At 42.4% G+C, this 21,532-nt stretch overlaps 1 protein-coding gene across 1 annotated transcript; it reads left to right on the top strand.

The window, feature by feature from the left end:
- Nucleotides 1-2,407: 2,407 nt before the first annotated feature.
- On the top strand, nucleotides 2,408-21,129 carry LOC102533977 (eukaryotic translation initiation factor 3 subunit C). Its single transcript, XM_006201243.4, has 21 exons — nucleotides 2,408-2,471; nucleotides 2,608-2,747; nucleotides 3,889-3,954; nucleotides 4,061-4,250; nucleotides 4,660-4,785; nucleotides 4,967-5,021; nucleotides 5,122-5,231; nucleotides 5,620-5,747; nucleotides 12,076-12,235; nucleotides 12,375-12,478; nucleotides 12,910-13,051; nucleotides 13,241-13,366; nucleotides 13,482-13,575; nucleotides 14,339-14,529; nucleotides 14,781-15,005; nucleotides 18,393-18,756; nucleotides 20,107-20,266; nucleotides 20,350-20,415; nucleotides 20,505-20,592; nucleotides 20,690-20,852; nucleotides 20,951-21,129. The coding sequence occupies exons 2-21, from the start codon at nucleotides 2,647-2,649 to the stop codon at nucleotides 21,031-21,033; spliced, it is 2,742 nt and encodes a 913-aa protein (XP_006201305.1). The 5' UTR covers nucleotides 2,408-2,471; nucleotides 2,608-2,646; the 3' UTR covers nucleotides 21,034-21,129.
- Nucleotides 21,130-21,532: the final 403 nt, after the last annotated feature.

Here is a 21,532-nt window from a genome sequence, read left to right as displayed (position 1 = left end):
TTTACATCTGAGTGGCTTTTCAATGTCCCTTATATATTCATTTGTATCATTTACATTTTGCAATCATGTACATGTATATTTTAAAATAAAGAGAGATGATTACGTGAAAGAGCCTGGAACATGGTAGCTGCTTTAAAGATATTTGTAGGTGTACCTTGTTCATCAAGACCTCCATTTATCTAGGATATCCTAAGTGTATTTAAATTTTTTCTTAAAAAAAAAAGAGCCATAGCAAAATGTGGTATGTGGTATCATATTAAGTTTTGATAATGCTTGGTGGATGGGGAGTACATAGATGTTCATTAGAATAGTCTTTATTCTTGACACTATGTTGAAATATTTCATGAGAAAAAATAAAATGTAAGGGGGAGAGGGTATAGCTCAGTGGTAGAGTGCAAGCTTAGTATGCACGAGGTCCTGGATTCAATCCCCAGTACCTGCGTTAAAATAAATAAGTAAGTAAATAAACCTAATTACCTCCCCCACAAACAATAAATAATTAAATAAATATTTTAAAAAGTAAAATAAAATTTTAGAGACCTGCTAGGTAGTGACAGGAGGGGGATACAAGAAGGGAGTTTGCGTGGGTAGTTCTGGTCATGTTTGGTTTCTTGATGTAGGCATAAAGGTGTGCTCGCTTTGTGGAAGCTCATCAAGCTGTGCACTTATGATCTGTCATTTATCTGAATCTATGTTACAGTTCAATAAGAAGTTTACTGAAAAAGCCCCCTCTCTGTTAAATCGAAATTTTTCATAATGACTTAGTAAAGGATTAGTAAAAAATAGAGAGTTCGGATATGATTTTTCCTTTGCAAATGATCAGGGGCTTGGGAGTAACGAGAAACCACTCTAAAATCAGTAGCTTTACTGTAGTCTGAATTTGCATTTCTTCGTCTTCAGTGACAATGATCTTCAAATCACTCAACCTCCTTTACCCTTTACTTAAGTTCCCTTGCCAATTTCAATGCCTTCCACTTCTGTTTTGGGAGGTGAAGAGGTTGATGCCAGCATCAGGTGGATCTGCAGGGAGAGAAGGAGAGAGAGAGGAAAAGGGAGAGGAAGAGAGACAGAGAGATAAAGGGGGGCAGGGTGGAAGGAGAATAGGCTAGGATGTTTGGAAAGGCCCTGTCACATTCAGCCCCTATATGCCAGCTGCTGAATGTGCCCTGAGCTTTCCTATCTGTAAGATTTTGTTCACAATGTTTCCTCTACCTAAAGAGGCCTCCTTCTTTCCCCTCAGTCTGCTAAGTACCACTTTTCTTTCAGGGGATCATTGTACCTCCAGTGTTAACTAGTACCAGACACACAGCAAATGCTGAATGAATGAAACCACCTTTAAAAATGTAAAACAGTCCTTGCTAAAACTCCGGTTAATTGCTTCTCCAACTCACCTGAATTTAAATCTACAGGCCAACAAGGACCTACATGATCTAGCATTATCCACTTCCATACTGTTAATACATTGCTCACTTCTCTGATAGCACACTGGCCTTCTCTTTATTCCTAGAACCTGGCCAAGCTCATTTCCACCTCAGGGCCTTTGCACTTGCTGCGCCCCCTTCCCTTGAAGAGTTTGAAATGTTCTTTCCCTAGATGAACTTCTGCATGTTTCCCTCCTTCCTGTCATTTGGATCTCAGCTCAATTGTCACCTCTTCAGAGAGGCCCTGATCTCCTATCCAAAATTGTCTTCCCATCTAACTAGACACATTGATATCTTTATGGTGTTTTTTAGTTACTATCTGGAATTATCTTTATTTGCTGACTTGTTAATTATGCTACTTCACTAGAATGTGAATTTCCCTTGTGAAATCAAGGACCTTTTCTATTTTGTTCACTTCTGTGTTCAGTGCCTAAAACATTGCTGGTTCATAATAAATTATCAGTCAATAAGCATTCGTATAATAATGAATACAAGCTAATATTTATTATATTCTTATTTTGTACGAGGCACTGTCCTAGATACGAAGTCACTTAATTCTCATAACACCCTATGAAGTAGGTCCTGTTATGGTTCTTACTTGGGGAGACTGAATCACGATGAGGTTAGGAAATCTGCCTAGGTTCACACACTAGTAAGTGGTGGAGGTGGGATTTGAATACAAAGTCCGATTCGAAGTTTGCTCTAAGCCTAGCTCCAAAACCTTGCAGCTCATCAGCGTCATGTGGGTGCTTTAAAACGTAAACTCGTGGACCTGAGATTCCGATTCCACAGGTGAGGGATGAGGTTGCCTGTCTGTACGCAATAAAACACGACAGCAAAGCACTATCAGATCCTGCAACCTCGAAGCCACGTCCTTCCTGTCAAGGTTACTTCAGGTCTGTCCCCGCCCCCTGCGTGACGCGAGGACCTCTGGGAGTTGTAGTCGTCCAGTGTAGTTCGTTAGCGTCTCCCGGAAGTGACGCAAGGATCCCGCCTTCTTTCCGCGTTTCCGCTGTTTCGGCAGCGCAGTGTGAGTCGCGAGCTCAGCTGGTAAGTACTTCTTGGGCCTCGTGTTTCGAGAAGGGGGACCCCCGGTTGGGGTACGTGCAGTGACGGCGAGACCTGGGGTCAGGGGTGGCGGCCCTGGCCCCTTCTCGCGGCCCGTGACTCTCTGGCTCTCCCGTAGGTCCGGCCGCGCCCGCCGCAGCCTCTGAGCGCTGTCGCCATGTCGCGGTTTTTTACCACCGGTTCGGACAGTGAGTCCGAGTCGTCCCTGTCTGGGGAGGAGCTCGTCACCAAACCCGTTGGGGGTAACTACGGCAAACAGTGAGTGGAGGCCTGCGTCATGGGGACCACTCGGGGGTGCAGGTTTCGGCAGGCTGCGGAAGGCCGTGTGTATGGGAGGGTAATAGAGGTGAGGTAGCGAGAGCGGATTTTAGGCATGTCGAGAGTTTAAGGGACTGAAGCAGTGTTGGAGGGACAACCTGAATGCTTAGGGTCCTGTGATTTGTAGGAATCTACCCACTAGGCGAAGGATAGAGTCACAGAGAAGAGGTTTCCCACTGGCTGGGTCTGTTGCATTAGCTTCCAAATGACCCCCGTGTCCACAGCCTCTGAAACACCCCACTTTCCACAACCCTTCTTGACTTTGGATTCCAAACATCATAGTTATTCATACCACCAGGAAATCCTTAATGGCCTCTCACTGTTTACAAAAAGAAACCCCAAATACTCGCTTGATAACTGGGAGCTCCTTGATGTGGCTCTGAACCCCAGCCACCTGGCACTGCAGACAGGTTCTTAAACCTCTACTAGTATCTTAAAGATGAAAAAAAAAATGTATGCACAGATGTATATCCACATGAATATGATTTCATATCTCTACCACGAGTGGAAAACCAACATCATTTGCTATAGAATAAATAATTTGAAAAATTAATAAGATAGAGAAAAAAAGAGATTGTTATCAGCTGAATGCTGTCTGGTCTCTAATTATTAAGGAAAAATACTAAAAATGGAGGTGTTAAAGCCACTGAGGCTCTTTCCTTGCCCTTGTCCTCTCACTCTGGGAAGCATTGCTTTCTAGGACCTAGTTCAGGTACCATCTTTTCCATTCATTCATTCTAGCTAAAGTACCCTTTTCCGCAACTTCTTTTAGTAATTCTTAGTGACATGTATCTTCACATAATTAATTTTCTGACACAGTAAATAAGCCCTTTTATTTGTTTCTATTGGAGAGGATGGAGATGGCCATTTTTGTATGTGTTACAACATTTGACAAAAGGCCTTAAAGGAGGCTTAGAAGATTGAGTTCTTTGTGAAGAGGAAGACTAGAACAGGATGTGTGTGGTCAGAATAGGCCTGAGTTACTCAGCTCTACCTGTCGCATCTGAGAAGAGAAATGGAGATCATTTGGAAAGACTGGAACTAGGAAGAGGGGCTAATGGCTTCTGTTCCTTCCAAATAGGCCATTGTTGCTGAGTGAGGATGAAGAAGATACCAAGAGAGTTGTCCGAAGTGCCAAGGATAAGAGGTGAGGCCATGGGAAGGCTGGGTGATGAGGAGTCTCTGAAGCAGTGGTGGGTTTTCTGGTTGGTGATGGTGGACATGTCCAACGTGGTATTGGGCTTTCAAACTAGGTTTGAGGAGCTGACCAACCTTATCCGGACCATTCGTAATGCCATGAAGATTCGGGATGTCACCAAGTGCCTAGAAGAGTTTGAGCTCCTGGGAAAAGCGTATGGGAAGGCTAAGAGCATTGTGGACAAGGAAGGTGTCCCCCGGTTCTATATCCGAATCCTGGCTGACCTGGAGGACTATCTTAATGAGGTGTGATTCCTATGGGGGTGGGAGGGTGCAGAAGGGGATTGTGGACCTGAGGCCTTCTCCTAACCCACACCTGGAGATCATGTCTCCTCTGAGTCGTTTGCCAGATATTCAGTATTTCCCGGAACATGAGAAGTAGGGAGTGAAGCAAGGAGGGGGGCTTATTTTATGCTAAGAATTTTAATTGTACCTTTTTTGGTATTACCTCTTGTTACTTATATTATCTCTTGCCTCAAAAGTGGTTTTGCACTTTTCCCAATGGCACATAAATAACGGATCTTTTAACAGTAAGTTAACAGGTGTAGTTAGAAAGTAGTCAGATGGTGTACAGATAGCAAGACTCTGAAGTTGTAGGGAATACTACGTAGTCTCAGATCTCTGTTCCCCCTTTTTTCCCTATTCTTTTCTTCAGCTATGGGAAGATAAGGAAGGGAAGAAGAAGATGAACAAGAACAATGCCAAGGCCCTGAGCACCCTGCGCCAGAAGATCCGAAAATACAACCGAGATTTTGAGTCCCATATTACGAATTACAAGCAGGTAGGGTGCTAGAAGGAGAGTTTTTGAAGTGTGGGAACAGTGACCCCATGACTGAGACAAAAAAGCATTTGCAGATGGGAGGTATGACTGGAGAAAGAATCATGACAAAACTCTGTGGGTTGAGGTGGGGGGATGGTGTGGTTGGCAGGCATCCTTTATTCTCTCATTTCCCCCTGTCAAGAACCCTGAGCAGTCTGCAGATGAAGATGCTGAGAAGAATGAGGAGGATTCAGAAGGTGAGAGAGGAAACCCTGATTGCAAATGGTTAGGGGCTTCCTTGGCCTGGTTTCTTGGTTGCCATTCACTTTTGTTTTTAACTCTTCTCTTTCTCACCAGGCTCTTCAGATGAGGATGAGGATGATGAGGGAGTCAGTGCTGCAGCTTTCCTAAAGAAGAAATCAGAAGCTCCTTCTGGAGAGAGTCGCAAGTTCCTCAAAAAGATGGAAGTAAGACCTAGAATTATACTGAGGTGTGGTTTGCCTGCTGTGAACCATTCTTGGGCCCGTGGGGAGAAGAAAAGCCTCACTGAGCCCTAGGGTTGGGAAGGGTGAGGTTTAGCAGAGTCTGGTTTGGGAGCACGTTTCCTCTTGGGTTAGAGCACTGAACGACCTGGAATCCAGAGAACTAGATTCTCTCACTCCTGGGGAGCTGTGTGTCCCTGGAGCAAGTCACCACTTCTCTCTGGTCTTGGTGGTCTAGTCTAGCTCTTAATATCTTGATTTTTGATTCACTCTTCTGCTCCTGAGAATCGCTGGAACATGTGTCAGCAGGGAGAGCAGAGAGACCAGTCAGCCTTTCCATCTTCTTTCTTCTGATGCTCTTTTTTCCTCTAAGGATGAAGATGAGGACTCAGAAGACTCAGAAGATGATGAAGATTGGGACACAGGTTCCACATCTTCTGATTCAGACTCAGAGGAGGAGGAAGGGAAACAGACTGTGCTGGCCTCAAGATTCCTTAAAAAGTAAGAAAAGTAATAATGGTACCTCAGGCTGCAGTGGGAAGGGTAGGAAGCCTTTAGGCATCTTGGAAGTTGTTGCTGCTTCTATGGAGTCCTTTTATTTATTATTTGTTTGGTTTTTTTCAACTTCAGCTTTTTCAATTTTTTCATTAAAAATTTTTTTATTGAAGTGTAGTTTGCTGTAGAGTATTATATAAGTTACAGGTGTCTAATATAATGATTCACAATTTTAAAGGTTGTACTTTATAGTTATTATAAAATGTTGACTATATTTCCTGTGTTGTACAGTATTCTTGTAGCTTATTTTTTACCTAATGGTTTGTGCCTCTTACTTCCCTACCCCTATACTGCCCCCCTCAGGGAATCTTTTAGGTAATAGAGGCCAACAGAGGGACTGCAGAGTCAAGTATGTTAGTTGGCTGAGATCATGAAGCTGATGTTTCCTGAGGATGGGATTTGAAGGCTCCAGTATCCAAATATTTAACCACGACATTACTCTCTGCATGTGGACTGAGAGTTTTATCACCCTGTGATGCTGATCAGCTGTGTGGTAGTGGAAAAACTGCTTAACCCTTCCAGTCTTCAGCTTTCTTATTTGTAAAATGGGGTGGTACTCAACTGTGCCTTCAACGATACCTGTACAGGGAGGTAATAATGTAGGGAAGTGGCTTGCCCAGTCACTGGTATGTGGTGAGCCTTCAGTGACAGTTGCTTCTCTTGTCACTCTTTCTGAGAACTTACTAGTATATAGCAGTAGACTGCAGCAAGCCTTCCTGAACTCTACTAGTACCGTCATGGAATGAGGAAGGATTCTGATTTGGATTCCAGTCCCAGCCCTTAGTCCTTTAGTAGCTGTCAATTTAGGGTGAGTTACTTAACCTTCTTAAACCCCGGTTTCCTCCTTTGAAGTCAAGGTGATACCACCCCTGTGTCCTCCACAAGAGTCAAATAACAAGCTCAGTGATAACTGGCAGAACTGTTGATGCTCTTAGGGTTGCTTTCTTGCTTTCAAAAGTTGGAGTTACGCTGCTTTGGGAGTTAAGTTCCCTAACACTAGAGGGGTCCAGGTATAGGTGTTTTATTGAGAAGCGTTTTTCATTGTGTGCTTCATGGAGCACTGGTCAAGAGCAGGAAGTGGTGTGTATCTAATACGTTTTTACCCACAACACTTCTGACACCGTATGTGTGAGTTTTTTCCCTCATATCAGCCAGTTACCCAACTCTCTGGACACCACCTGGCCGTTCAGCACTCAATGCCGTTCTGACAGTAACTAGCCAAAGTTAGCACAGACCCCACAAGCCTGCCGCCACCTTAGATGCCAGCCATAAGTTCCAAGTTTGGCTCCTGTACTTCTGACCAACCAGCTGTAAATTCAGGGAGTTCCACAACTGCCTCCTTAGGTTCATTAGTTTGCTGGACCAACCCGCAAAACTCAGGAAAGCTCTTTACTTACCAGTTTATTGTAAAGGTTACAACTCAGCAACCTCCAAATGGAAGCAATGCACGGGTCAGGGTATGAGAGAAGGAGCACAGAGCTTCCGTGTCCCCTTTGAGTGCACCATCCTCCCAGCACCTCAGTGTGGTCACCAACCGCCTCTCAGACTTCATCATTTTAGAGATTTTTATGGAGGCTTCATTATGTAGCTATGATTGATTAAATTACTGGTCCATAGGCTCCATCTCCAGTCCCTCTCCCCCTCCCTAGTGGTCAGAGGGTGGGGCTGTAAGTTCCAACCCTCTAATCAGCCTTGGTCTTTTTAACAGCCAGCCAATTCTGAAAGCTTTTTAGAGACCCACCACCAGTGACCTCACTAGAACCAAAGATGCTGCTATTGCTCAGAAAATTCTAAGGGATTTAGGAGCTCTTTGTCAGAAACTGAGGACAAAGACCAAATGCATATTTCTTACTATACCACAGTATCTTGCCCCTTCTTGGGGGATTTACAGCCATATCCATACATTAATATTGAGTCTGGAAAGTTCCACCAAAATAGATCTGCTGAAGTTTTTTTTATTAATCATCTCTTAAATTGGCTTGACTCTGAAACTCATTTTTTAAGCCTACTGACATCCTGTAGAACTGTCAGCCTTATTATTGGTTCATATCTTTTATATCTTCTTTATGTTTTTGTCTTTCAATAATTGTGTTTCGAAGTCTCCATTATTTGGACCAGTGTGTGTAGTGTTTTTTTCTTGTCATTTTATTTTGAACCTTTCCGTGTTTTATGGTTAGGATAGTTTTATAAACACAGCTGGGTTTTTCTGTTTTTGCTTTTAATCTCATGATCATCTCTGCTTTCTTTACTTTTTTTTCAATTGGCTACACATTACATAAAACTTACCATTTTAGTCATTTTTAAGTGTACAATTTCGTGGTTTTTAGTACGTTTACATGGTTGTGCAGCTATCACCACATCTTCAGAACTTCATCTCTGCTTTTTAATCTATGCTGGGTAGTTCATTTACATTTATTGTGATTATTAATGTATCTGATCTTGTTCTTACTGTCTTACTATGCTTTCTATTTATCCTTTTTTATTTAAAGTTTTTTTATTTTAAAATTCTTGATAGCTTTATTGAGGTATAATTGATGTATAATAACTGTACATATTTAAAGCTAGAAATTTGGTAAGTTGTGACATGTTTACAGCCATGAAACCATCACTATAATTAGAATAAATAAAATCCATCACTCCTCAAAATTTGTTCATGCCCCTTAGTAAACCTTTCTTCCTGCCCCACCTCCCCTTGCCCTTTCTCTGGGCAGCCATTGATTTGTTTTCTATCACTAGATAAGTTGGCATTTTTTAGAATTTTATATAAATGGATTCATACAGTATATAACTTGATTGGGAGGGATCTGGCTTTCTTTCACTTGGAATAATTATTTTGAGAAGAATCCTATCTTATTTATTATTTCTCACTTTAGGGATTACCCTTGATATATTTTTTTTAACCAGTGAAATTTTACTTTGTATATGTAACAACCACCCCCCAGCCCCCATGCCCTCCCTCACCCCCCTACAAAAAAAAAATCTAAAGTTAGATTTAGTTAAAAATCTCAAGTGTCAGAGGTTGGATTAGCCATGGGATCCTCAAAGGCCTTTTTGATATTGAAGGTTTGTGGCTTTGTAGTGTCAAAGAATAATTCAGAGACACTGTTTTACTCGTATAACAAGGTAAACCAGTTTTTAGAATTGATTGCCAACCAAGACAATTAGAAACAAGGAGAGAGGGAAAAACCACAGACAGTGGTGGGAACAATGAATTTTGTTTGCACATTTGTGTGTGTGTGTAAGCTCATTAGCTATCTAAGATAACAAGGGTTATTTTCAGTTAATGGATTTTCTAGAAACTTGACAAGCTGTCTCTATAATGTCTGCCAGTGTCTTTTTTCAGTATCTCCATATTAAGCCAGTTCATTCCCTTTCCCTCTTCAGAATTTCTCATCTGTCATCTTTTGGTCTAAACAAGCACATAAAAGAATGGGTTTAATCTTAAGAGCTTCAGTCTCTTTGATGTGGGATAATAAGGTTGTCTAGCAACATTAAAGCACCTGGATATTAAATAGTGGGTTTGAGCAGAAAATATGAGGACAGTCACAGATAAAAGAAACACCTAAGAGCCTGTATTTGATTTAATTTTCTAATCAGGCTAAGCCTATCTAGGAGAATGTCTTTTAAGATAATCAGTTTAGTGAACTTTTAGTTAAGTGGCTTTTTTCTTAATTAATTAATTTTTTCCAAAGTATGTGTCCAGGTACAATAGGATGTTATTTATTGTACATCTTTATTTATTAGCCTCAACTGACCAGTATTTGAAATCAGTTTTATTTAGGGATAATTCTTAGCTGAGGAATTTGTTAGTTTGGGGCTAAAATGTTTTAATTATTTGTTACTTGGACCTTGTTAGAGGTAAATTACAAATCACATATCCATGTTCCTGAATTTGTAGTGGAGTAGAAATTCTTAAGTACAAACATGAAATCTAGTGTCTTGGACCCCTTCTGATAAGTTACCACTTTAGACTCTTAATTGAATGTGAGTATTGGTTTGCAACTTTGGAAGCTCCCTGGGTGAAATCTGAAACTGGCCGCATACACGGAGGACAAGGAGAGACCAAAGAAGGAGGCAAACCACTCCAGGTTGGTAGGTGACAAGTATAGTAAGCAAGGGAGCTTACATAGAGGCTTATGTTTGGTGCCTCAAGATGAGTACATCTCCGTATCCACCCGCCGGGGTCTTAACAGTTTCTGTAGAGTCTATATAATAGGGTTCAGTCATGTACTCAGCCCGGATAGTCTCTACAACACGTTGCTCTCCCAAGGCTGCATCCTTGAAGTTGCTCCTAAGGTGGGAATGGTGAGCAGAATGTACATTCCAAGTTGGGAGGAGGGAGTAAGGAGCCTCCAATAGCCTGGATCTGGCTCTTGGATCAACCAGTGGTCACATCCTCTCCATGATCTCCTCCAACAGTGAGCAACCAAGATTTTTATTTTAAAACTTGGATAATGTTTAACTGATTCAGAAGAAGTTAAAAGAGGAGGAATACACATAATGGAATGTTTGTTGTCTTGATTATGAATCCTAATCTGAAGGTTTTTGGAGAACATTGTCTACGTGATATGATGGACCCGTGGAATCTCATGGAGATGCTGTCTGCTTCTAAGAGTTACCAGCTTCTGGAGGCTCTTTTTTTTTTTTTTTTTAATTGACGTATAGTCAGTTTACAATGTTGTGTTGGAGGCCTTTTTTAAAGTGAACTTAAAGATAGATCTCTGGTGGGACTGGATGTCCAAGTTGTTAGAATTTGAAGGAAGGACTAGGATGTCTGGGGGCTCTAGATCAGTAGTTGTGGTTAAGAGGGCATAGAATGGTCCTTTTCAGTGTGGTTTTAGGGCTAACTTCTCTTGCTGTCTCTTAATGTCTTCATTTCTTAGCTGTGTATTTAAGTAGAGGTCATGTTCTTCTAGAAAAGTAGTTTGCATCTGTTGGACATATAGCTGAGAGCATAAACATTAGTTTTCTGATCATCTCTAACAAGCTGTAAATATACCAAGGTACACTTTGTCATAGGAAAGAGGTCAAGCCAAGTTTTAGGTCTTTCAGGCCAAGTTTTAGAAATTCATAGTGAGAGCTCATCGTGTTTTTGAGGTGTGAATTACAATATCCTGAGGAATATCCTGAGGGCTAGGAGTAAAACTTTAGGCTGACAGAAGATTAAGTTTTTTTGACATTTAGACAGCATTGATTTTTAAGTAGCATTGTCTTGTGATCTTCTCAGAGCTTTGGGGATGATGTAGACCAAGAAGTTTCCATTGAAGATACTTTGCGTATCTGTAAAGGATTTGACCTGTTAAGTGAGTTTTTATCATTTGAGAGTATTACATTGGTATAGAGGGAAAAACCATTAAGCTTTTATCAAGAGTTAATGGCATACATATTTTGACAAGGGAAAATTTTAATCCAACTGGCAAATTTATAAACTATTACTAAAACATATTCAGACCTTTTAAGCAGCTAAAATGAAATTTGTTTGTAAATGTTTAAACGGTGGTTTATGATAATTATAGGTAATTTGAATATCTGTTGAGTCTTTCTGGAAAGACGTTTTCATTAATAGCTTTATAAAGTTTGAAATAATTTGTCCCTGTTATTTGGTTTATGTTTCATTATGTAAGTAATAAAGTCTGGAGATAGTTTCAGACATCAAGTGGCTTAAGTCCACTTTGAGATAGCCAGTGATCTTTTTCTCTTTTGTGGGGACATTTTGTTGTATTGAACATTTTTTTTTAAAATTCAGAATTTGTATTAGTCACTTGTCATAATAGAGCGAAGAAAGGCAGGGAAAAGTAGTCAGTCTGGGAAGAGCAAAAATTTTTTGCAATTTTTTTTTTAAGCACTGATTTTAAACTGATTAGTCGGTTGCTGATAAAAAGATTAGTCTTGACAGAGCAGCTGGTATTGAAGAAGAACTGTGTTGCTTATGGATTCTGTGGAAAAACTTTAGTTTTAGGCATGGAACAGAATGGCATGCTGTTTCTGTCTCTGCAGTGGCCTGGATAGCACCTCTATCTTATTAGACCAAGCCATACTCTTCCATTCATAAGAGTTTCTTGGTGTAATACGGTAACAGACCTTGGTGAGTAGTCTGGCAGATTCAGATGCTCAGTAGTCCTTGCTTTGGTTATGGTTACAGTTAACCCTAGGTCATTCTTGTACAGCATAACTTGGACCCAGAACTAGGTGGAGGAAAAGAGAAAGTTGTTGGAAGAAGCCTCAGAGGTGGAGAGGGGGCTGATCTTTCACATTCCCTCGTGTCTCCTGGCAGGGCCCCCACCACCGAGGAGGACAAGAAGGCAGCTGAGAAGAAACGGGAGGACAAAGCCAAGAAGAAGCACGATAGGAAATCTAAGCGCCTGGATGAGGAGGAGGAGGACAATGAAGGCGGGGAGTGGGAACGAGTCCGGGGTGGAGTGCCCCTGGTTAAGGTGAGGACTTTAGAACTAAAGTGAATTAGGAAACTGTTTGGGAGAGCATCCAGGTGCCTTCCTGGTCAGATTTGGGAGAAAAATTAAGGCAAGAATGGGTTCCTATTGGCCTGCATGTGATAAGGTATGTGTTCCCTAGGAGAAACCAAAAATGTTTGCCAAGGGAACTGAGATCACCCATGCTGTTGTCATCAAGAAACTGAATGAGATCCTACAGGCACGAGGCAAGAAGGGAACTGATCGGTAAGATTCATGGGCTTGGGCTGTGGGATTACAGGGTGACAGCTCTTTCTAAGACACAGAGTGAAGGTTAGAGGGAAATAATGCTGTTTTGGGAAGATCTGTGTCGCTGCAGTAGGGGGAACGGTACAGTTGGAAAATACCAGTCCATTTTCTGTTTATATTCCCTTTGACCTTAAATCAGTCACCCAACCGTTTGGTGCTGTTTTCCCATTTGTAAAATGGGAATAAAGCTCATCATCTTTAGTTATTCAGGGATTGAAGAGGATGATAGATTGTTAGCATTATTACTGTTTATGTTTGAAATCTACAATAGAGAAGCAAGCATACAGATAGTGAGGATATTGGGAATAAGGCTGGCTTCCTTGTCTGAAGAGAGTGTGCTGTATAGACATGTTTGTGTCTAATGCCTCACCTGATCTCTACCCCTCCAGTGCAGCCCAGATTGAGCTGCTACAGCTGCTTGTCCAGATTGCTTCTGAAAACAACCTGGGGGAGGGTGTCATCGTCAAGATCAAGTTCAGTATCATCGCCTCTCTCTATGACTATAATCCCAACCTGGCCACATACATGAAGGTGAGGGTAATAACGAGCATCCCAGGGCGGAGCTGGTTGGTCGGAGGAAGGTGCCTAGTGTCTTAAAATTCAGGGGTTGTGGAAGCAGTCTTGGTGGTTGGAGGCCTGTGGATTCCTGGTGAAGGGCTCTTGGGAGGCATCTGCTTGTTCCACTTACACACCTCCAACTGCCATCCGATCTCTTGGCAGCCCGAGATGTGGCAGAAGTGCCTGGACTGCATCAATGAGCTGATGGACATACTGTTTGCAAACCCCAACATCTTTGTTGGAGAGAACATTCTGGAGGAGGGTGAGAACCTGCATAATGCTGACCAGGTAAAGAAGGGAATTGGCAGGCTCATTGGAGCTGAGAAGACTCATTGGACTCAGAAAGAGTGAAGTCTAGGAGTGAAATTTGGCTAATTTATTTACTCCTTTGCCTTCTCTTCAGCCTCTGCGTGTCCGTGGCTGTATCCTAACTCTAGTGGAACGAATGGATGAAGAATTTACCAAAATAATGCAAAATACTGACCCTCACTCCCAAGGTGAGTCTGAGCAAGTATGGGCATCAGTGAGAGGAAAAATGCAGGGATTAAAATGAAGGATAATACTAAATGAGGATATTTGGAAAGCCAGCCCATCCTTAACCCCAGCAGTCACACCTCAGGGCCTTTAAGATACTGGGCCCCACTTCCATAGCTTCTGATTCAATAGATCTGGGTGGGGCCCCAAATTTTGCATTTCTGACATGTTTCTAGGTGATGCTGCTGTCTGCTACTTTGAGAACTGTTGGGGTATGACCTCTGTCTACTTGGCTTGTTTAGCTTGGATCAGAGGCATTGGGATGGGAGAAATACAGGATATTTACACAGTAAAATATGAGTGTCCATGTGTGCCCATGGAGTCAGGGGTGTAATGATGAACAAAACAGCCTTCGTGCTCATGGAGCTTACATTTCGGTGCAGGAGAAATAAATGAATGAGGTGATTGTAGATAATGTAAAGTGTGAACTAGAAATTCAAATAGGGACCTGTGACAGAGGATGACTGGAGTAGTGGCTGCTTTAGATGATGGTTGATGAAAGCATCTGTAGGAGGAGTTAATTAGGGGAGGAATTAGCGGAAGAGAGTGCCTGACAGGGAATGGAAAGTGAGCTTGACATGTCCCAGGAAAGGATGGTGTTTTTAGGGCATGGTGAATACTCTTCTCATGGGTACAGAAAACACAAGAGGTAACTGGATTGATTAGGGAAAGGTGATTGGGGAGGCCTGGGTGCCTGGCTAAGATGAGGATGGGTGCTCTCCCCAGAGTATGTCGAGCACCTGAAGGACGAGGCGCAGGTGTGCGCCATCATTGAGCGTGTGCAGCGCTACCTGGAGGAGAAGGGCACCACTGAAGAGATCTGTCGCATCTACTTGAGGCGCATCCTCCACACCTATTACAAGTTTGATTACAAGGCCCATCAGCGGCAGCTTACCCCCCCTGAGGGCTCCTCGAAGGTGAGTGCTTGGCCACCATGTTGGAGGGAGAGGGATATGAAAGTCAGCTCTGGATGTCTGTCAGGACTTGATGGCAGATCTCTTGTTCTCTGGGGAGTGGCTTTTGGTGGAGCAGGGAGGAAAACCTGGTGGGACTAGGAGGCTGGATGGAGTCTAATCTTTGGTGGTGGAAGCCTGAGCCATTTAGAACCATTGTCTTTGCCATATCCCCTCCTTCAGCAATATCTCCCCCCTTCCCCCTGCTTCTCCAGTCTGAGCAAGACCAGGCGGAAAATGAGGGGGAGGACTCAGCTGTGCTTATGGAGAGACTGTGCAAGTACATCTATGCCAAGGACCGTACAGACCGAATCCGCACGTGTGCTATCCTCTGCCACATCTACCATCATGCTCTGCACTCGCGCTGGTACCAGGCCCGTGACCTCATGCTCATGAGCCACCTACAGGACAACATTCAGCACGCGGACCCGCCAGTACAGGTAGAATGGGAAGGAGGCGCTCTGGCCCTGGTATCTAAGATCAGGGCAGGCCCCTGTCCTCTCTCTATTCAAGCAAAGTGACTTAATCAGATTAGTCATCTGTCTGGCTAAAGCAGATATAAGGAGACACTTGGTCCTTCCCAGATGCCAGCATTCTTTGATCCTCCTGCATGTTAACATAGAGTTCCCTGGGCTAGGGCTTTGGGTTCAACTAACATTTATTATACCTACTGTGTGTCTGGTTTGAAACAGTAGGAAATGATCTTATTTAAAAAGATGAAAAAACCCTTAAGAGGTGGTTAAACTGAGAAGACAGACAGGAACCTAAATGCAGTGTGGTGTATTGGGACATAACACAATTTTGTGTATGGCAGTATTTTGAGGACATTTTCACATAGGAGTGTTTAAAGCTGTGTCTAACTTTAGATCCTGTGAATGTATGTTTAAACAATTATAAGGTATTTATGTGTAAAACATGGTGAGGCTGTCTGGTGGTGTTTTTTGAATAGTACTCCTGTTCTCTTTTGTTCCATTGTATCAGTTTATCCCAAGTTTTCTTGAATGGGTTTCCTCTTGATTAGATACCATGTAAGATACCAGTTTGGGGCTATCATAAATGAAGCTGTTGTGACCACTTATGTTTAAGTCTGTGTGGATGTATGTTTTCTCTTGAGTACATCTGAAGAATGGAATTCCTGCATCATAGTGTAGGTGTACGGCTAGTTTTATAAGAAACGTAGAAGTGGTTGTACCATTTTACACTCCTGCCAATAATGTGTGAATGTTGCTTGTCACTATTTAGTGTTGTTGGTCTTCCTAATTTTAGCCATATTGGTGGTTGTCTAATGGTACTTCATTGTGGCATTAGTTTGTATTTCCCTGGTAACTATAGAAAGTGACCACTTTTTAATGTTTATTGGCCCTTCATATATCTTCTTTCATGAAGTGTCAACTTTTGCCCCCCTTTTTAAAAGTTAGATTGTTCATCGTTTTATTATTGAGTTGTAGGAATTCTTTGTATATCCTGGATACCAGTCCTTTGTCAGATAAACGTTTTCCAGATTTTTTCTCCAGGCTGTGGTTTGCGTGTTCATTTTCTTAACCATGTGTTTGATGTAGTCCAGTTTACCGGTTTTTTCTCTTATGGTTATTATTTTCTCGATCCTGTCTAAAGAAACCTTTGCCTGCTTGAAATTCATAAAGATACTCTTTTTTATTTTTAGTTTTTGTAAGTTCTTAGGGTTTTGTCTTTCACATTTAGATTTATGATGTTTGCACATGGTGTGATGTCAGAGTTAAAGATGTTCTTTCCCCCTTGTATTGCTTTGGTACCTTTGGAAAACCACATGAAAAATCATGTGACCTTGTAACTGATTGTATTTCAGTCTTACATGTTATCTCTTCATTTAATTTCTTCAGTATATAGTTTTATGGTTTTCACTGCAGAGGTATTACACATCTTTTAAAAAATTACTCCTGAAAATTATATGATTTTTGATGCTATTGTAAATGCAATTTTTTAAAAATTTCATTTTCTAATTGTTAACTACCAGTATTTAAAAATACAATTGAATTTTGTATATTGGCCTTGAGTCCTGCTAAATTCACTTACAGTCCGGTCCTTCATGTCTGTGGATTCAACCAACCGCAGATTGAAAATATTTGGGATGGGGTCTTCCAGAAAGTTCCAAAAGGCAGAACTTGAATCTGCCTTGGCTGGTAACTGTTTACATAGCATTTATGTTGTATACAGTATTATGGGTAATCAAGAGATGACTTTTAACTTTCAGCACATCCTTCCCTAGAGTTTTATGCAAATACTATGCCATTTTATATAAGAGACTTGAGCATCTGCAGATTTGGGTATCCATGGGGGGGGTTCCTAGAACCAGTCCCTCAAGATCACCTAAAATATTTGGTTTAGTATTTTAAAGATTCCTTAAGATTTTTAACTGGAATAATCATGTCATCTGCATATAGAGACAGTTTTATTTACTATACCAATCTTTTTTCTCTTTTTTCTTTCTTTCTTGCTGTACTGTAATGACTCAAATCTATGGTACTTAGTGCTGAGTAGAAGTGGTGAGAGCAGACATCATGCCTTGTTCCCAGTCTTGGAAGTGAAGCAGTGTACCTTTCACAATTAAGTATAATGTAAGCTGTAGTGTTTTCATAGATAACACTTTCTCAGCTTGTTGAAGTTCTCTTCTGATCCTAGTTGGCTGAGAATGTTTGTCCTAAATAGATGTTGAATTTTGTCAAAATTTTTTTCTGCATCTATTGAAATAACAGTTATTTCTCCTTTACTCTGTTCCTGTGGTGAATAACTGATTTTAGATTTTTATACCAGCCATCATCCCTGAGATATATACTACTTGGCCATGCTATATTATCTCTTTGATACATTGCTGGATTCTGTTTGCTAATATTTTTTAAGGCTCTTTGTGTCTAATTTCATGACTGATATTGATCTCTGTATGTTTGTTGTGAATAAAGACTTAGTTTCCCCACTCTCATCTGTAATACTTACAGTCTGCCCTGTCTTAATTATTGGCAAGTCCATATTTACAGTTGCCTAAGCCGAAAGCCTTCGAGTCATCTTTGATGCTCATTTTTCTCTCGTATACCACATCTGATTACCCACCCATTTGTGTTTAAAATCCATATCTGATCACTTATCACTTCTACTGCTACCCTCTGGTCTAAGCCACCATCATCTTTCTTGTCTGTCTCTCTTCTGCCCTTACATCTCTTCAGGCTGTTCTTAATACAGCGGCCAGAGTAACCCTATAAATAAAGTCAAATTATATCACTTACTTGCTTAAAACTTTCCTGTGGTTTCCCATCTTAAAATCCTTAACACAGCTTACAAGGCCCTGGGCTTGCCCAGTCTCCAGTTTCTGGTCACATCTTTTACCAGCTCAAGCCATGTCGCACTTCACAGTTATGTCTGGCACAGTTCTTCCCCAGGGCGTTTGCATTTACTTTCTCTTTTTTCTAGAATGTCCTCATCCCCCTACATACCTACATGACTTTCTTTCTTTTCATATTAGGTCTTTATATTTAATCATCCCCTTGAAAATGAGGCCTTCCTTAGTTATACTACATAAAACTGTGAGTTCCCACCACTACCACTGCCACAAACTCCTTTCTTAACTTCCTCTTCTGCTCTACTTTTCTCCTTAGCATGAGTCACCACCTGCATTTTGTGGTGGTTTTGTCCTCCACACCCCTGTCCCTAGAATGTAAGTTCCATGGAAGCGGAGGGATTTGGTCTATTTTGTTCTCTGTCCCAGTCCATAGCCTGGTGCTTAATGTCTATTTGTTGGATAAATAAAAGACTTGCCTTGTGGCTGTCACCTCTAAGTGCATTGCCTTTGCTCCTAGATCCTGTACAACCGCACCATGGTGCAGCTGGGCATCTGTGCCTTCCGCCAGGGCCTGACCAAAGATGCTCACAACGCCCTGCTGGACATCCAGTCAAGCGGCCGGGCCAAGGAGCTTCTGGGCCAGGGTCTGCTGCTGCGTAGCCTGCAGGAGCGCAACCAGGAGCAGGAGAAGGTGGAGCGGCGTCGGCAGGTGCCCTTCCACCTGCACATAAACCTGGAGCTGCTAGAGTGTGTTTACCTGGTGTCAGCCATGCTCCTAGAGATCCCCTACATGGCCGCCCACGAGAGCGATGCCCGCCGACGCATGATCAGCAAGCAGTTCCATCACCAGTTGCGGGTGGGCGAGCGACAGCCCTTGCTGGGTGAGTGTAGGGCTCTGTAATGACTTTGCTTGTTTGTTCCTTGGTTACTTTTACTCAAAGAATTTAAGAAGCTAAAGGGAGCAACTTTCCCACAAGATGATTCCATTTGGTTTAATGGTGTCTCCATGTATAACCTAAAAGCATCCTTTTACTCATTAGTCTCCATAGGCTCTTTGTTTAGGACACATTGTCTCCAAGTTAAGCTCCTTGTTTCCTGTTATTCTCCCTTCAGTCTGTACTTGCCAGCACTATCTTTCTACCAAATGTGTGGTGTTATATACACCCAGCACCTTCATAAATTCTTCATTGGCTCCAAAATAAAGCCCAGGCTCCTTAGTCACCAACTTAAACTCTCCACTGCCTGATTCCAGCAACATTTTTTATCTAGTATAAACTTACATAGTACTTTTTTCTGCCTGGCACTGTTATAAGTGTTTTATAAATATTAATTCATTTGTTCTTTGTTAGTAATAATCCTGTGATGTAGATACTGTTATTACCCAGAAGTAAGTGATTTACCCAAGGGTTAACTCAGCTGATAATGTGCCTCTCTAACCTTTTCCTCTTTCCTGTACATTATTTTTCAGCTAACCATCTAGGCCCTTAGCATTCAAGAATCTGATACTGGCTCCTTTGATCACTTTTGAAAGATCTGATCACTCAGTCCAGAGGTTGAGTGAGTTGTGGTTTCACTGGGAAAGGAATTTGAATTGTGCCCTTCCTATGAGGCTGGTGCATGGGAGGACTTGGCAAGTGAGCCAAGCTTACTGTCCACAGCCACGTCCACTTTACAGATTTTCCCTCTACTGGTTGTGTGTGTGGTCATTTTAAGTACACTTAGGGCAAGTTTTCCTGAGACTATGAAGTGACGCTTTATTTTTTTTTAATCAGAAGTTTTCCAGTGAAAATCTGTATGTCTAGCATCTCTTCAGGCTTTCTGGTTTACCTTCCCTGCCTCTCTGTTACTGCCTGCAGTGGAGCCCAAAGTAGAGAACAGTGGAGATGTTTGGACATTTTTTTAAGTCAAGAAACCTTATAAGAATCTGATAAAAACTAGGGACCCTTCCCTAGGAAGATGTACATAAGAGTACACACAGCAATTTGTCAGTCTTTTTGAGGAACTCACCAATCCCCTGAGGCACATCATGGACTGATTTAGTCTAAATCTAAATAAATTTATTCTGATATTAAGTGACTTGTAAAGTCACATAGCTGTTTATTGGAGAGCTTGGAGAGTCTCAGTCTGATTGTTTGCTCTCCTGGCCTGCGTTCTTCCTTAAACAGTGCTTGTGGGGGCCAGAACCCTCATCCCAAGTTTCCCTCCGCCCTGCCTCATTCCCAACCTTTCAGGTCCCCCTGAGTCCATGAGGGAACATGTGGTTGCTGCCTCCAAGGCCATGAAGATGGGCGACTGGAAGACCTGCCACAGTTTTATCATCAACGAGAAGATGAATGGCAAAGTGTGGGACCTTTTCCCAGAGGCCGACAAAGTCCGAACCATGCTGGTTAGGTGAGCAGAGTGTGAGACCCTGGTGGGTGGGGAAGAAAGACTGGTTGGTCTCCTTCCCTGAAGATCCCCCTTTCTCCCAACAGGAAGATCCAGGAAGAGTCACTGCGGACCTACCTCTTCACCTACAGCAGTGTCTATGACTCCATCAGGTAGGATGGGCCCTGAGGAGGCACAGAAGCCCCAGCTTGGTGGTCAAGGGTCCTAATTGCTCCCTGCTCTCGATCTTTTTTCTCCCTAGCATGGAGACCCTGTCTGACATGTTTGAACTGGACCTGCCCACTGTGCACTCCATCATCAGCAAGATGATCATTAACGAGGAGTTGATGGTAAGGGCCCAGGTGGCAAATGGGCAGGTGGATTCCTGGAGAGTTTGGAGTAGAGAGGTCTGATCTGTGTCACATCTGTTCTTCTCCCTCCCCTCAGGCCTCCCTAGACCAGCCAACACAGACAGTGGTGATGCACCGCACTGAGCCCACTGCCCAGCAGAACCTGGCTCTGCAGCTGGCTGAGAAGCTGGGCAGCCTGGTAGAAAATAATGAGCGGGTGTTTGACCACAAGCAGGGCACCTACGGTGGCTACTTCCGAGGTGAGTGGTTCCATCCCCTCTGTTCTCCCAGAGTCCTAGCCCCCTTACTGTCTCTCCCCTGGTATCCTCCTCCACCTCTTCCCATTTCTCTCCTGCAGACCAGAAGGATGGCTACCGCAAAAACGAGGGCTACATGCGCCGCGGTGGCTACCGCCAACAGCAGTCTCAGACGGCCTACTGATTGCTTCACTTCTGTCCCCAGTGCCCTAGACCATTCAACCTTTAGGTCCTAAGCCAGATCCTAGACATTAAAGGTATATTTAGAGTTGTTACAGTTCCTGCTGTGTTAGACACATTTATTTGTTAATTATATTTCTAAGCTTTCTACTGTATGACAGACACAAGGCTCAAGATGCAGAGATGACTTGTACATTTTCTTGACTTCCGAGAGCTTGCTGCTCTTTGACAGTTGACCAGAATTGTGATAACATGATGAGTTGTAACAGGTGTGGGGTTTTTTTGTTTTTGTTTTTGTTTTAAAGTGGTGGATATACTGAACGGGATGTGACTATGCGTCATAAATGGCAGGGAAAGCACAATGGAGGCAGTAATGATGGATGTTGCAAGTGAATGGGTGGTGGTTCACCAAGCAGGGAAAAGGGAGAGTTAGTCTAGACCTATGTGAAATATAGTCCTTGGACGAGTGTGGATCCACAGTTAACCTGTTCATGACAAAACAG

This window comes from Vicugna pacos, chromosome 18 (genome assembly GCF_048564905.1).
Source record: "Vicugna pacos chromosome 18, VicPac4, whole genome shotgun sequence".
NCBI classification, from domain to species: Eukaryota; Metazoa; Chordata; class Mammalia; order Artiodactyla; family Camelidae; genus Vicugna; species Vicugna pacos.
Note: the sequence above shows the minus strand (reverse complement) of the source record. Positions and strands in the feature narration are given on the sequence as shown.